General features: G+C 46.7%; 1 protein-coding gene across 1 annotated transcript in view; it reads right to left on the bottom strand.

Moving 5' to 3' along the window:
* Positions 1 to 16,584, bottom strand: part of LOC115124290 (ceramide synthase 2-like) — a 54,277-nt gene that overhangs the window by 12,577 nt on the left and 25,116 nt on the right. Inside the window, exons 3-10 of the mRNA XM_065007199.1 lie at positions 14,346 to 14,463; positions 13,254 to 13,372; positions 7,193 to 7,250; positions 6,683 to 6,733; positions 6,112 to 6,204; positions 5,093 to 5,221; positions 4,683 to 4,789; positions 4,333 to 4,486 (exon numbers count right to left, since the gene is read on the bottom strand). Of these exons, the coding sequence (XP_064863271.1) occupies positions 4,333 to 4,486; positions 4,683 to 4,789; positions 5,093 to 5,221; positions 6,112 to 6,204; positions 6,683 to 6,733; positions 7,193 to 7,250; positions 13,254 to 13,372; positions 14,346 to 14,463 (829 nt within the window). The remainder of the gene's footprint in view (positions 1 to 4,332; positions 4,487 to 4,682; positions 4,790 to 5,092; positions 5,222 to 6,111; positions 6,205 to 6,682; positions 6,734 to 7,192; positions 7,251 to 13,253; positions 13,373 to 14,345; positions 14,464 to 16,584) is intronic.

The raw sequence follows: 16,584 nt of genomic DNA, 5'->3' as shown, positions 1-16,584 counted from the left end.
GTGTTGTCAGGGTGTGTGTGTGTGCAGTGTTGTCAGGGTGTGTGTGTGCAGTGTTGTCAGGGTGGGTGTGTGTAGTGTTGTCAGGGTGTGTGTGTGTGTAGTGTTGTCAGGGTGTGTGTGTGTAGTGTTGTCAGGATGTGTGTGTGTAGTGTTGTCAGGGTGTGTGTGTGTAGTGTTGTCAGGGTGTGTGTGTGTAGTGTTGTCAGGGTGTGTGTGTGTAGTGTTGTCCAGGGGTGTGTGTGTAGTCAGGGTGTGTGTGTGTAGTGTTGTCAGGGTGTGTGTGTGTAGTGTTGTCAGGGTGTGTGTGTGTGTGTAGTGTTGTCAGGGTGTGTGTGTGTGTGTAGTGTTGTCAGGGTGTGTGTGTGTGTGTAGTGTTGTCAGGGTGTGTGTGTGTAGTGTTGTCAGGGTGTGTGTGTGTGTAGTGTTGTCAGGGGTGTGTGTGCAGTGTTGTCAGGGTGTGTGTGTAGTGTTGTCAGGGTGTGTGCAGTGTTGTCCAGGGTGTGTGTGTAGTGTTGTCAGGGTGTGTGCAGTGTTGTCAGGGTGTGTGTGTAGTGTTGTCAGGGTGTGGGTGCAGTGTTGTCAGGGTGTGTGTGTGTGTAGTGTTGTCAGGGTGTGTGTTTAGTGTAGTGTTGTCAGAGGGTGTGCAGTGTTGTCAGAGGGTGTGCAGTGTTGTCAGGGTGTGTGTGTGTAGTGTTGTCAGGGTGTGTGTGCAGTGTTGTCAGGGTGTGTGTGTGCAGTGTTGTCAGGGTGTGTGTGTGCAGTGTTGTCAGGGCGTGTGTGCAGTGTTGTCAGGGTGGGTGTGTGTAGTGTTGTCAGGGTGTGTGTGTGTGTAGTGTTGTCAGGGTGTGTGTGTGTGCAGTGTTGTCAGGGTGTGTGTGTGCAGTGTTGTCAGGGTGTGTGTGCAGTGTTGTCAGGGTGTGTGTGTGTGTAGTGTTGTCAGGGTGTGTGTGTGTGTAGTGTTGTCAGGGTGTGTGTGTGTGTAGTGTTGTCAGGGTGTGTGTGTGTGTAGTGTTGTCAGGGTGTGTGTGTGTGTGCAGTGTTGTCAGGGTGTGTGTGTGTGCAGTGTTGTCAGGGTGTGTGTGTGTGTAGTGTTGTCAGGGTGTGTGTGTGTGTAGTGTTGTCAGGGTGTGTGTGTGTGTAGTGTTGTCAGGGTGTGTGTGTGCAGTGTTGTCAGGGTGTGTGTGTAGTGTTGTCAGGGTGTGTGTGTGTAGTGTTGTCAGGGTGTGTGTGTAGTGTTGTCAGGGTGTGTGCAGTGTTGTCAGGGTGTGTGTGTAGTGTTGTCAGGGTGTGGGTGCAGTGTTGTCAGGGTGTGTGTAGTGTTGTCAGGGTGTGTGTGTAGTGTTGTCAGGGTGTGGGTGCAGTGTTGTCAGGGTGTGTGTAGTGTTGTCAGGGTGTGTGTGTGTAGTGTTGTCAGGGTGTGGGTGCAGTGTTGTCAGGGTGTGTGCAGTGTTTTTAGGGTGTGTGTGTAGTGTTGTCAGGGTGTGTGTGTAGTGTTGTCAGGGTGTGTGTGTGTAGTGTTGTCAGGGTGTGTGTGTAGTGTTGTCAGCGTGTGTGTGCAGTGTTGTCAGGGTGTGTGCAGTGTTGTCAGGGTGTGTGTGTAGTGTTGTCAGGGTGTGGGTGCAGTGTTGTCAGGGTGTGTGTAGTGTTGTCAGGGTGTGTGTGTAGTGTTGTCAGGGTGTGTGCAGTGTTGTCAGGGTGTGTGCAGTGTTGTCAGGGTGTGGGTGCAGTGTTGTCAGGGTGTGTGTAGTGTTGTCAGGGTGTGTGCAGTGTTGTCAGGGTGTGTGTAGTGTGTTCAGGGTGTGGGTGCAGTGTTGTCAGGGTGTGTGTAGTGTTGTCAGGGTGTGTGCAGTGTTGTCAGGGTGTGTGCAGTGTTGTCAGGGTGTGTGTAGTGTTGTCAGGGTGTGTGTGTAGTGTTGTCAGGGTGTGTGTAGTGTTGTCAGGGTGTGGGTGCAGTGTTGTCAGGGTGTGTGTAGTGTTGTCAGGGTGTGTGCAGTGTTGTCAGGGTGTGTGTGTAATGTTGTCAGGGTGTGTGTAGTGTTGTCAGGGTGTGTGTAGTGTTGTCAGGGTGTGGGTGCAGTGTTGTCAGGGTGTGTGTAGTGTTGTCAGGGTGTGTGTAGTGTTGTCAGGGTGTGTGTGTAGTGTTGTCAGGCTGTGTGTAGTGTTGTCAGGGTGTGGGTGCAGTGTTGTCAGGGTGTGTGTAGTGTTGTCAGGGTGTGTGTAGTGTTGTCAGGGTGTGTGCAGTGTTGTCAGGGTGTGTGCAGTGTTGTCAGGGTGTGTGCAGTGTTGTCAGGGTGTGGGTGCAGTGTTGTCAGGGTGTGGGTGCAGTGTTGTCAGGGTGTGTGTAGTGTTGTCAAGGTGTGTGCAGTGTTGTCAGGGTGTGTGTAGTGTTGTCAAGGTGTGTGCAGTGTTGTCAGGGTGTGTGCAGTGTTGTCAGGGTGTGTGTAGTGTTGTCAGGGTGTGTGTAGTGTTGTCAGGGTGTGGGTGCAGTGTTGTCAGGGTGTGTGTAGTGTGTTCAGGGTGTGGGTGCGGTGTTGTCAGGGTGTGTGTAGTGTTGTCAGGGTGTGTGTAGTGTTGTCAGGGTGTGTGCAGTGTTGTCAGGGTGTGTGTAGTGTTGTCAGGGTGTGGGTGCAGTGTTGTCAGGGTGTGTGTAGTGTGTTCAGGGTGTGGGTGCAGTGTTGTCAGGGTGTGTGTAGTGTTGTCAGGGTGTGTGCAGTGTTGTCAGGGTGTGTGTAGTGTTGTCAGGGTGTGGGTGCAGTGTTGTCAGGGTGTGTGTAGTGTGTTCAGGGTGTGGGTGCAGTGTTGTCAGGGTGTGTGTAGTGTTGTCAGGGTGTGTGTAGTGTTGTCAGGGTGTGTGCAGTGTTGTCAGGGTGTGTGTGTAGTGTTGTCAGGGTGTGTGTAGTGTTGTCAGGGTGTGGGTGCAGTGTTGTCAGGGTGTGTGTAGTGTTGTCAGGGTGTGTGCAGTGTTGTCAGGGTGTGTGTGTAGTGTTGTCAGGGTGTGTGTGTAATGTTGTCAGGGTGTGTGTAGTGTTGTCAGGGTGTGTGTAGTGTTGTCAGGGTGTGGGTGCAGTGTTGTCAGGGTGTGTGTAGTGTTGTCAGGGTGTGTGCAGTGTTGTCAGGGTGTGTGTAGTGTTGTCACGGTGTGTGTAGTGTTGTCAGGGTGTGTGTGTAGTGTTGTCAGGGTGTGTGCAGTGTTGTCAGGGTGTGTGTAGTGTTGTCAGGGTGTGTGTGTAGTGTTGTCAGGGTGTGTGCAGTGTTGTCAGGGTGTGTGCAGTGTTGTCAGGGTGTGTGTGTAGTGTTGTCAGGGTGTGTGTAGTGTTGTCAGGGTGTGGGTGCAGTGTTGTCAGGGTGTGTGTAGTGTTGTCAGGGTGTGTGTAGTGTTGTCAGGGTGTGTGCAGTGTTGTCAGGGTGTGTGTGTGTAGTGTTGTCAGGGTGTGTGTGTAGTGTTGTCAGGGTGTGGGTGCAGTGTTGTCAGGGTGTGGGTGCAGTGTTGTCAGGGTGTGGGTGCAGTGTTGTCAGGGTGTGTGTAGTGTTGTCAGGGTGTGTGTAGTGTTGTCAGGGTGTGTGCAGTGTTGTCAGGGTGTGTGTAGTGTTGTCAGGGTGTGTGTGTAGTGTTGTCAGGGTGTGTGTGTAGTGTTGTCAGGGTGTGGGTGCAGTGTTGTCAGGGTGTGTGTAGTGTTGTCAGGGTGTGTGTGTAGTGTTGTCAGGGTGTGTGCAGTGTTGTCAGGGTGTGTGCAGTGTTGTCAGGGTGTGTGTGTAGTGTTGTCAGGGTGTGTGCAGTGTTGTCAGGGTGTGTGTGTAATGTTGTCAGAGTGTGTGTAGTGTTGTCAGGGTGTGTGTAGTGTTGTCAGGGTGTGGGTGCAGTGTTGTCAGGGTGTGTGTAGTGTTGTCAGGGTGTGTGCAGTGTTGTCAGGGTGTGCAGTGTTGTCAGGTGTGTGTGTAGTGTTGTCAGGGGTGTGTGCAGTGTTGTCAGGGTGTGTGCAGTGTTGTCAGGGTGTGTGTGTAGTGTTGTCAGGGGTGTGTGCAGTGTTGTCAGGGTGTGTGTAGTGTTGTCAGGGTGTGTGTGTAGTGTTGTCAGGGTGTGTGCAGTGTTGTCAGGGTGTGTGTAGTGTTGTCAGGGTGTGGGTGCAGTGTTGTCAGGGTGTGTGTAGTGTTGTCAGGGTGTGTGCAGTGTTGTCAGGGTGTGTGCAGTGTTGTCAGGGTGTGTGTGTAGTGTTGTCAGGGTGTGTGTAGTGTTGTCAGGGTGTGTGTGTAGTGTTGTCAGGGTGTGTGTGCAGTGTTGTCAGGGTGTGTGTGTAGTGTTGTCAGGGTGTGGGTGCAGTGTTGTGTACATACATCGCTGCTCAGGAAGCGGACGGCCATACGCAGAATGAGGATGGCCCAGAAGATATGGAGACACTGCAGCACCATCATAAGTAAATTCAGGAAGTAGTATCCAAAGAACGGAGAGTACATAGTCATCGGATAAATGTACGTAGAATAAATGATGCTGAGAGAGAGGATGGGGGCAAGAAGAGCAATAACATCAGTAACAACCAACAGACAATTAACAGACATGTATGATGCTAATCAGAATGTGTTGTTCACTGACTTGCCTAGTTAAAGGTTACATAAGTAAAACAATCAGAATGGCTGTGAGAGACAGATCATTGGTGTGTGGTGGGAGTGTTCAGGTGTCATCTCACTAGAAGGGGAAGATATAGAGTCTAGTGAAGATGAAGACGGCAGCGAAGAGGAAGAAGACGTAGTTACTGGTGTTTCTCCATCCAGCATAGATGAATATCTTAGCGGACTATCAGAGAGAGAGGGAGAGAGAGAAAGGTTGTTGTTGATAGAAAATCATTGTAATGTCATATTTCTTCCACCAGGTGACAGTACTAAATCTCTCCATATCTCCACTTCTCCAATATCAGTAGTACTTTGTCCACTTCCTGGTTTATCAAATAAAATGGGATTTCCTTGTGGGTGATTCCCCTGTGGGCCCCACCTACAAACTACATGTGCTAACTGTATTATTGTGTTTATTATCGTATCATGGCAGTGATATTATTATCATGTTATGTTGGTGACCCAGCTCTCCTGTAATTGGTTGTACCTCGAGTAAATAGTCAGAGGAGTCGTGCAGCAGCATGATGAGCGTACCCGCTCTGATGTAGTTGACACACCAGGAGAAACTGATGAGGAAGATGGTGGCCATATGGTGAACCATCTGCTCCTTAAAGTCCTACACAGAGGAAGGGAGGGAGAGAAAGAGGGAAAGAGAGAAATGCAGGGAGGGAGAGAGAAGGTTAGTTTGTGTTTTGTTACCTTGATAACATGATAACATTCTGATCCTTCACACACACACACCTGCACATGCGCAAACACACACACTATAGTAAATCATGCCAGAGGGCCAGCACACACGGTCTGTACTGACCTGACCCTAGTGGAGTAGAGTCCACTGACAAACTCCTCTTTAACCTTCGGCTCCACACACACACGTGACATCATTTAGCAGATACACACGGTCTGTACTGACCTGACCCTAGTGGAGTAGAGTCCACTGACAAACTCCCCTTTAACCTCCGGCTCCACACACACACACACACACACACACATCATTTAGCAGATACACACGGTCTGTACTGACCTGACCCTAGTGGAGTAGAGTCCACTGACAAACTCCCCTTTAACCTCCGGCTCCACACACACAAACACGTCATATCAGTCCAATGTCCACCTCCTGCAGTTGCCCCCTGGCCCCTGTCCCTATACACACTGACACTTACATCAGTGCCATGACAGTAACCCCTGGTCGTCAGTACAGGGGCAACACCATGGCGACAGCAGGAGAGGGATCGGAAAGACTGGCTTACTGTTTTCAATGAATCACTTGTAGCTAACAGAGTGTGCAGCCTTGGTTAACCACTATCCCTGATCTTGTCAACTGCACTCCCCCATGTATGGAAGAATCTTCAGGTGATCTGCGTGCTGTATTGATTGACTCTTAAAGTGAATAGGACTGTAAGTAAAGGGATTCTGTACCACCATTTTAGTGGTTGATTTGTATACTGTATTCTTGATTGTTACAAGCATAGTGTGCTTCATAGAGCAGGCAGGGTGCACACTTACTTTCCGTTTGACGTCTGACGCCACACTGAAGATTAGAGAGACGTAGAAACCCAGCTCTATCATATAGTACCAATACTGAGACGGCAGGAGAGTCTGGGGGAGAGATGAGCGATTGAGGGATGGAGAGAGAAATGGATGAGGGATGGAGGGATGGAGGGAAATTGATGAGAGATGGAGGGAAATTGATGAGGGATGGAGGGAAATTGATGAGAGATGGAGGGAAATTGATGAGGGATGGAGGGAAATTGATGAGAGATGGAGGGAAATTGATGAGAGATGGAGGGAAATTGATGAGAGATGGAGGGATAGGGAGAGAGATGGGATGGGGAGATTATAGGGGAGAGAGATGGGATGGGGAGAGAGATGGGATGGGGAGATTATAGGGGAGAGAGAGAGAGGAGAGAAAGAGCAAGATAATATCAACATACATTGATACTTCCATAATATGCTTTCTGAACACAGTCAAACACTGGATATAACATGATATGATTGATTATGATATATGCCTTCCAATGACTTTCCTATGTTACAATGTATTAGTTACCACTCATCAATAACCAGAGGGACATACCAGAATAGGGAAGCCCTGCCACATCTCCTTAAAGTCATACAGCCAGGGTTTCTGAGAGAGGGAGAGAGTCATACATAAATCAGACACTTCTAACTTCAGTCACAGAGAAATACAGCATTGAAACAGAAGTGATAAATCATTTTCACACCCTCTTTAAAAAATATATTATATATTAATTTGTCTTTATAATTCTCTTCCAGTGTCATTCGTAACTTCTTTATTAATCATGTTAGAAAAACATCAAATTGTATAACATTTGTTTTGGATACTCCGTTGTCCCTGATATAACCAGCCCTGTTGTTGACAATTCTATCTTAGTATCCTGTAACACATTAATGCTGTCAGTGAACAGGCTCTGTTTCTCCCATCAATGGTTTAACTAGGATCTAAAGTTGAAACGATGAGTTATGACAGAGGTCAGATGACATGAGTGACCAATGAGGGTGCAGGGAGATTAGCTTGGAGACAGGCGAGAGTTTTAAAGGTCAAAGGTGAAACAGCAGTACTCACGTCAATGAGGGAAGCCAGGCCAGCAATGAAAGCAAGAAGGTAAAAGGTGAATCTCCAACTGCAAGAGAACACACACAATCATTGGACAACACACACACACAGACTTTATACTACAATGCATTTGGAAAGTATTCAGACCCCTTGACCTTTTCCACATTTTGTTACGTTACAGCCTTATTCTAAAATTGATTAAATGTTTTTCCCCTCATCAATCTACACACAAAACCCCATAATGACAAAGCAAAAACAGCTTTTTAGATATTTTTGCAAATGTATTAAAAATACAAAACTTAAATATCATATTTAAATAAGTATTCAGATCCTTCACTCAGTACTTTGTTGAAGCACCTTTAGCAGCGATTATGGCCTCCAGTCTTCTTGGGAATGACCCTATAAGCTTGGCGCACCTGTATTTGGGGAGTTTCTCCCATTCTTCTCTGCAGATCCTCTCAAACTCTGTCAGGTTGGATGGGGAGCTTCGCTGACCAGCTCTTTTCACGTTACTCCAGAGATGTTCGATCGGGTTCAAGTCCAGGCTCTGGCTGGGCCACTCAAGGACTGTCACGACTTCTGCCGAAGTCGGTCCCTCTCCTTGTTCGGGCGGCGTTCGGCGTCACCGGTCTTCTAGCCATCGCCGATCCACCTTTCATTTTCCATTTGTTTTGTCTTGTCTTCCCACACACCTGGTTTCAATTCCATCATTACATGTTGTGTATTTAACCCTCTGTTCCGTCCTTGTCCGGAATTGTTTATTGTAGTGCTTGTGCACGTTATGCTGGTGTGTAACGGGTTTTGTACCCATTGATTTATTGTTCTGTTTCCGGTGGTTTTGTTTATTAAACTGCGCCGTTGTAACACAGTTTTTGCTCTCCTGCGCCTGACTTCTCTGCCGCCAGTACGCACCCCATACAAGGACATTCAGAGACTTGTCCCGAAGCCACTCCTGCGTTGTCTAGGCTGTGTGCTCAGAGTCATTGTCCTATCGGAAGATGACCCTTCACCTCAGGCTGAGGTCCTGAGCAGGTTTTTATCAAGGATCTCTCTATACTTTGCTCCGTTCATCTTTCTCTCGATCCGGACTAGTCTCCCAGTCCCTGCCACTGAAAAACATCCCCGCAGCCTGATGCTGCCACCACCATGCTTCACCGTAGGGATGGTGCCAGGTTTCCTCCAGACGCGACACTTGGCATTCAAGCCAAATAGTTCAATCTTGGTTTCATCAGAACAGATAATTTTTTCCAAGCAGGGCTGTCATCTGCCTTTTACTGAGGAGTGGCTCCCGTCTGACCACTCTACCATAAAGGCCTGATTGGTGGAGTGCTGCAGAGATGGTTCCCCGGGTTGTCAATTATGGCAGCCCCCCGCATCTCTCTGATTCAGAGGGGTTGGGTTAAATGCGGAAGACACATTTCAGTTGAATGCATTCAGTTGTACAACTGACTAGGCATCTCCCTTTCTGGAAGGTTCTCCCATAGAGTGACCATCGGGTTCTTGGTCACCTCCCTGACCAAGGCCCTTCTCCCCTGATTTCTCAGTTTGGCCGGACGGCCAGCTCTAGGAAGAGTCTTGCTGGTTCCAAACTTAGTTCATTTAAGAATGATGGAGGCCACTGTGTTCTTGAGGACCTTCAATGCTGCAGACATTTTTTGATACCCTTCCCAGATCTGTGCCTCGACACAATTCTGCCTCGGAGCTCTATGGACAATTCCTTCAACCTCATGGCTTGGTTTTTGCACTGACATGCACTGTCAACTGTAGGACCTTATATAGACAGGTGTGTGCCGTTCCAAATTATGTCCAATCAATACATTTGACCAAATGTGGACTCTAATCAAGTTGAGAAACATCAAGGATGATCAATGGAAAAAGGATGAACCAGAGCTCAATTTCAAATCTCATAGCAAATGGTCTGAATACTTATGTAAATAAAGTATTTCAGTTTTTTATTTTTAATACATTTGCACAAATTTCTAAAAACCTGTTTTCACTTTGTCATTATGGGGTATTGTATGTAGATTGATGAGGGAAAAAATATATGTAATCCATTTTAGAATAAGGCTGTAATGTAAAAAATGTGGCAAAAGTGAAGGGGTCTGAATACATTCCGAATGCACTTATAGGTACAGTAAAGAGAACATACACACATTCTGTTAAACTGTAATGGATCAGTCCCGTGCAAACTTCCCAGCACACAATAAGAACAGTCATACAGTAGCCTCCCAGTTCAGTCTTGTCACAGATAGAAACCAGCCCTCCAGTACTGTACAACACAATAACCTGCCAACTACAGATAGAGACCTCCGGTACTGTACAACAACCTGCTGACTACAGATAGAGACCTCCAGTACTGTACAACAACCTGCTGACTACAGATAGAGACCTCCAGTACTGTACAACAACCTGCTGACTACAGATAGAGACCTCCAGTACTGTACAACAACCTGCTGACTACAGATAGAGACCTCCAGTACTGTACAACAACCTGCTGACTACAGATAGAGACCTCCAGTACTGTACAACAACCTGCTGACTACAGATAGAGACCTCCAGTACTGTACAACAACAACCTGCTGACTACAGATAGAGACCTCCAGTACTGTACAACAACAACCTGCTGACTACAGATAGAGACCTCCAGTACTGTACGACACAACAACCTGCTGACTACAGATAGAGACCTCCAGTAATGTACAACAACAACCTGCTGACTACAGATAGAGACCTCCAGTAATGTACAACACAATAACCTGCCAACTACAGATAGAGACCTCCGGTACTGTACAACAACCTGCTGACTACAGATAGAGACCTCCAGTACTGTACAACAACAACCTGCTGACTACAGATAGAGACCTCCAGTAATGTACAACAACAACCTGCTGACTACAGATAGAGACCTCCAGTAATGTACAACACAATAACCTGCCAACTACAGATAGAGACCTCTGGTACTGTACAACAACCTGCTGACTACAGATAGAGACCTCCAGTACTGTACAACAACCTGCTGACTACAGATAGACCTCCAGTACTGTACAACAACCTGCTGACTACAGATAGACCTCCAGTACTGTACAACACAACAACCTGCTGACTACAGATAGATACCTCCAGTACTGTACAACACAACAACCTGCTGACTACAGATAGAGACCTCCAGTACTGTACGACACAACAACCTGCTGGCTACAGATAGAGACCTCCAGTACTGTACGACACAACAACCTGCTGGCTACAGATAGAGACCTCCAGTACTGTACGACACAACAACCTGCTGACTACAGATAGACCTCCAGTACTGTACAACACAACAACCTGCTGACTACAGATAGAGACCTCCAGTACTGTACAACAACCTGCTGACTACAGATAGACCTCCAGTACTGTACAACAACCTGCTGACTACAGATAGAGACCTCCAGTACTATACAACAACCTGCTGACTACAGATAGAGACCTCCAGTACTGTACAACAACCTGCTGACTACAGATAGAGACCTCCAGTACTGTACAACAACCTGCTGACTACAGATAGACCTCCAGTACTGTACGACACAACAACCTGCTGACTACAGATAGAGACCTCCAGTACTGTACAACAACAACCTGATGGCTACAGATAGAGACCTCCAGTACTGTACAACACAACAACCTGCTGACTACAGATAGAGACCTCCAGTACTGTACAACACAACAACCTGCTGACTACAGATAGAGACCTCCAGTACTGTACAACACAACAACCTGCTGACTACAGATAGAGACCTCCAGTACTGTACAACAACCTGCTGACTACAGATAGAGACCTCCAGTACTGTACAACAACCTGCTGACTACAGATAGACCTCCAGTACTGTACGACACAACAACCTGCTGACTACAGATAGAGACCTCCAGTACTGTACAACAACAACCTGATGGCTACAGATAGAGACCTCCAGTACTGTACAACACAACAACCTGCTGACTACAGATAGAGACCTCCAGTACTGTACAACAACAACCTGCTGACTACAGATAGAGACCTCCAGTAATGTACAACAGCAACCTGCTGACTACAGATAGAGACCTCCAGTACTGTACAACACAACAACCTGCTGACTACAGATAGATACCTCCAGTACTGTACAACACAACAACCTGCTGACTACAGATAGAGACCTCCAGTACTGTACAACAACCTGCTGACTACAGATAGAGACCTCCAGTACTGTACGACACAACAACCTGCTGACTACAGATAGAGACCTCCAGCAATGTACAACAACAACCTGCTGACTACAGATAGAGACCTCCAGTACTGTACGACACAACAAACCTGCTGACTACAGATAGAGACCTCCAGTACTGTACGACACAACAACCTGCTGACTACAGATAGAGACCTCCAGTAATGTCAGCAGTACTACAGATAGAGACCTCCAGTACACAACAACAAACCTGCTGACTACAGATAGAGACCTCCAGTACTGTACGACACAACAACCTGCTGACTACAGATAGAGACCTCCAGTACTGTACGACACAACAACCTGCTGGCTACAGATAGAGACCTCCAGTACTGTACAACACAACAACCTGCTGACTACAGATAGAGACCTCCGGTACTGTACGACACAACAACCTGCTGACTACAGATAGAGACCTCCAGTACTGTACGACACAATAACCTGCCAACTACAGATAGAGACCTCCGGTACTGTACAACAACCTGCTGACTACAGATAGAGACCTCCAGTACTGTACGACACAACAACCTGCTGACTACAGATAGAGACCTCCAGTACTGTACGACACAAAAACCTGCTGACTACAGATAGAGACCTCCAGTACTGTACAACACAACAACCTGCTGACTACAGATAGAGACCTCCAGTAATGTACAACAGCAACCTGCTGACTACAGATAGAAACCTCCAGTACTGTACAACAACAACCTGCTGACTACAGATAGAGACCTCCAGTACTGTACAACACAACAATCTGCTGACTACAGATAGACCTCCAGTACAGTACAATACAACAACCTACTGACTACAGATAGAGACCGCCAGTACTGTAGAACAACAACCTACTGACTACAGATAGAGACCTCCAGTACTGTACGACACAACAACCTGCTGACTACAGATAGAGACCTCCAGTAATGTACAACAGCAACCTGCTGACTACAGATAGAGACCTCCAGTACTGTACAACAACCTGCTGACTACAGATAGAGACCTCCAGTACTGTACAACACAACAACCTGCTGACTACAGATAGAGACCTCCAGTACTGTACAACAACCTGCTGACTACAGATAGAGACCTCCAGTACTGTACAACACAACAACCTGCTGACTACATATAGAGACCTCCAGTACTGTACAACAACCTGCTGACTACAGATAGAGACCTCCAGTACTGTACAACAACAACCTGCTGACTACAGATAGAGACCTCCAGTACGGTACAACAACCTGCTGGTTGTTATCTACACTACTGATTGTGATATTAACTACAGGTTGTTATCTACACTATTGATTGTGATATTAACTACAGGTTGTTATCTACACTATTGATTGTGATATTAACTACAGGTTGTTATCTACACTATTCATTGTGATATTAACTACAGGTTGTTATCTACACTAGTGATTGTGATATTAATGTCAGTATTAGTGTAACACAGCCACTGTCTCAGTCCAATAACAATGACACACACTGTTGGGATATAAATTGATTCTGCTAATAGGACCAAACTGTCTCCTGGGACTGGTGAGGGATGTGAGGGGCGGGCGGCATATGTGTGTGTGTGTGGCCTGGGGGGTAGGAGGAGCCTTGATAAAACCAGGCTGGCAATATAATGAGTGTCAGATATACTGTAAATAGATTCATGCTTTAACACTCAGACATGTGCTCACAGCACGTGTGTGTGTCTGTGCTTGGGGGTGTGTTGGTGAGAGATTTGCATTAAGCAGCTTTTTGTGAAGCAGCTGTGTTGTTATCTTGTTTTGTGCCTGTGTTCATGCATGTGTGTGGGAGTGTGCATATGGGTGTTTGTGCATGTGTGTGTGTACCTGGCCTCTTTGAACTTCTTCAGTAGACTGGGTCGGTCCTGGTTCCTGCGTCTCCTGAACCATCCCTGCACCTGTCTCTCTGAACAACCTGTCTGCTTACACAGACTGTCTATAGAACTCTGTAGGAGGGAGGGAGAGCGGGGGATAGGGGGAGAGAGAAAGGGAGAGAGAGCGGGGGATAGAGAAAGGGAGAGAGAGCGGGGATAGGGGGAGAGAGAAAGGAGAGAGAGCGGGGGATAGGGGAGAGAGAAAGGGAGGAGGGAGAGAGCGGGGGATAGGGGAGAGAGAAAGGGAGGAGGGAGAGAGAGAGCGGGGATAGGGGGAGAGAGAAAGGGAGGAGGGAGAGAGAGAGAGCGGGGGATAGGGGGAGAGAGAAAGGGGGAGGAGGGAGAGAGAGAGCGGGGATAGGGGGAGAGAGAAAGGGGAGGAGGGAGAGAGAGAGCTGTATACAGGGGATATTTGGGGGAGAGAGAATATGGAGGAGGGAGAGAGAGAGCGGGGGATTTGTGTTTACTGAACAAATTAAGATCTGGGTAGTGAGAGAAAGGGAGGAGGGAGAGAGAAGGAGCGGGGGATAGGGGACAGAGAGAGAAAGGAGGAGGGAGAGAGAGAGAGCGGCATGGGGATAGGGGGGGAGAGAGAAAGGAGGAGGAGAGAGAGAGCTAAGCTAACACACAACATACAGGTGGGGATATGGGGGAGAGAGAAAGGGAGGAGGGAGAGAGAACGGTAGAAAGGGATACAGTTTAGCATAATGATTTGTGTGGTGCTGTATACAGATGTAGGATCTTAATTTGAGTCAGTTTGCTACAGCAGGAAAATAATTCTGCAGCAACAGGATATGTGAATTATTATATGAATTATAATTAGGGGTTGATACATTTTTCGTTAGGGCAAATCAAGTTTGAAATGACAAACTTTATAGAAGCCTTTTAAAACTCAAATACACACGTTTACATTTCCTGCTGTGCAGATTTGTGTTTGCAACAAAAGACTGAACAAATTAAGATCTGTAGCAATTGTGTAGTGTTAATGTGTTAATGTGCGTGCGTACCCGTGTGCATTGGTGTAGTCTTTTTTTAGTTGTGTTACCTGTGAGGGGTTCTTGGTTGTGTTACAGTAGAAGGACTCCAGTGTGGGGTTGTGTGAGACTATGAGGCGAACTTTCTCCTTCACCCCCATGACAGCAGCCAGTGGGGTGGCCACTAACCTGCACACACCGAGAGGGGAGAGAGGGATGAGATGGGAGGAAGAGAGAGAGACGGCATGATACGGTTTGATATTATCATGAGGGAGGATGGAGAGGTATGAAGGGAAGGAGAGAAAGTGATAGAGTGACATGTAGACAGATGGGGAAAGAGAAAGGTTGACTGATTGCAGATGGGGAAAGAGAAGAGGTATTAACATGCTAAGCTAACACACAACATACAGGTGGGTTCTAAAAATATGAGAGAAGAGAGGGAGGGAAAGGACACAGAGGAGAAGAGGAAGCAGAGATATGATCAGAGTGACTCAGTGAAAACAGACTGAGATTAAATTACAGATTGAAGGTAAAATAATGTAATTAAAGATTAGCGGTGGAGAGGACAAGATGGACAGAGGGGGGAGGGAGGGAGGGAGGGAGGGAGAGGAGGGAGGAGGGAGGGAGGGAGGGAGAAAAAGGGTGGAGCACGTGGAAGAGGGGGGGAGAGGAGTAGGAATATAAACATGTAGACAGATGGGGAAAGAGAAGAGGTATTAACATGTAGACAGATGGGGAAAGAGAAGAGGTATTAACATGTAGACAGATGGGGAAAGAGAAGAGGTATTAACATGTAGACAGATGGGGAAAGAGAAGAGGTATTAACATGTAGACAGATGGGGAAAGAGAAGAGGTATTAACATGTAGACAGATGGGGGAAAGAGAAGAGGTAACATTAGACATGTAGACAGATGGGGGAAAGAGAAGAGGTATTAACATGTAGACAGATGGGGAAAGAGAAGAGGTATTAACATTAACATGCAGACAGATGGGGAAAGAGAAGAGGTATTAACATGTAGACAGATGGGGAAAGAGAAGAGATAGACAGGGAAAGAGAAGAGGTATTAACATGTAGACAGATGGGGAAAGAGAAGAGGTATTAACATGTAGACAGATGGGGAAAGAGAAGAGGTATTAACATGTAGACAGATGGGGAAAGAGAAGAGGTATTAACATGTAGACAGATGGGGAAAGAGAAGAGGTATTAACATGTAGACAGATGGGGAAAGAGAAGAGGTATTAACATGTAGACAGATGGGGGGAAAGAGAAGAGGTATTAACATGTAGACAGATGAGGGGAAAGAGAAGAGGTATTAACATGTAGACAGATGGGGAAAGAGAAGAGGTATTAACATGTAGACAGATGGGGAAAGAGAAGAGGTATTAACATGTAGACAGATGGGGAAAGAGAAGAGGTATTAACATGTAGACAGATGAGGGGAAAGAGAAGAGGTATTAACATGTAGACAGATGGGGAAAGAGAAGAGGTATTAACATGCAGACAGATGGGGAAAGAGAAGAGGTATTAACATGTAGACAGATGAGGGAAAGAGAAGAGGTATTAACATGTAGACAGATGGTGTAAGAGAAGAGGTATTAACATGTAGACAGATGAGGGAAAGAGAAGAGGTATTAACATGTAACACAGACAGATGAGGGGAAAGAGAAGAGGTATTAACATGTAGACAGATGGGGAAAGAGAAGAGGTATTAACATGTAGACAGATGGGGAAAGAGAAGAGGTATTAACATGTAGACAGATGGGGGGAAAGAGAAGAGGTATTAACATGTAGACAGATGAGGGGAAAGAGAAGAGGGGACAGAAAGAGAAGAGGTATTAACATGTAGACAGATGGGGAAAGAGAAGAGGTATTAACATGTAGACAGATGATGTAGACAGATGGGGAAAGAGAAGAGGTATTAACATGTAGACAGATGGGGAAAGAGAAGAGGTATTAACATGTAGACAGATGGGGAAAGAGAAGAGGTATTAACATGTAGACAGATGGGGAAAGAGAAGAGGTATTAACATGTAGACAGATGAGGGAAAGAGAAGAGGTATTAACATGTAGACAGATGGGGAAAGAGAAGAGGTATTAACATGTAGACAGATGGGGAAAGAGAAGAGGTATTAACATGTAGACAGATGGGGAAAGAGAAGAGGTATTAACATGTAGACAGATGGTGACAGAGAAAGAAGAGGTATTAACATGTAGACAGATGAGGGAAAGAGAAGAGGTATTAACATGTAGACAGATGGGGAAAGAGAAGAGGTATTAACATGTAGACAGATGGGGAAAGAGAAGAGGTA

The sequence above is a fragment of the Oncorhynchus nerka genome, linkage group LG3, assembly GCF_034236695.1.
Source record: "Oncorhynchus nerka isolate Pitt River linkage group LG3, Oner_Uvic_2.0, whole genome shotgun sequence".
Classification (NCBI taxonomy): domain Eukaryota; kingdom Metazoa; phylum Chordata; class Actinopteri; order Salmoniformes; family Salmonidae; genus Oncorhynchus; species Oncorhynchus nerka.
The sequence above is the reverse complement of the archived record's forward strand: the minus strand, read 5'-3'. Positions and strand labels throughout refer to the sequence as shown.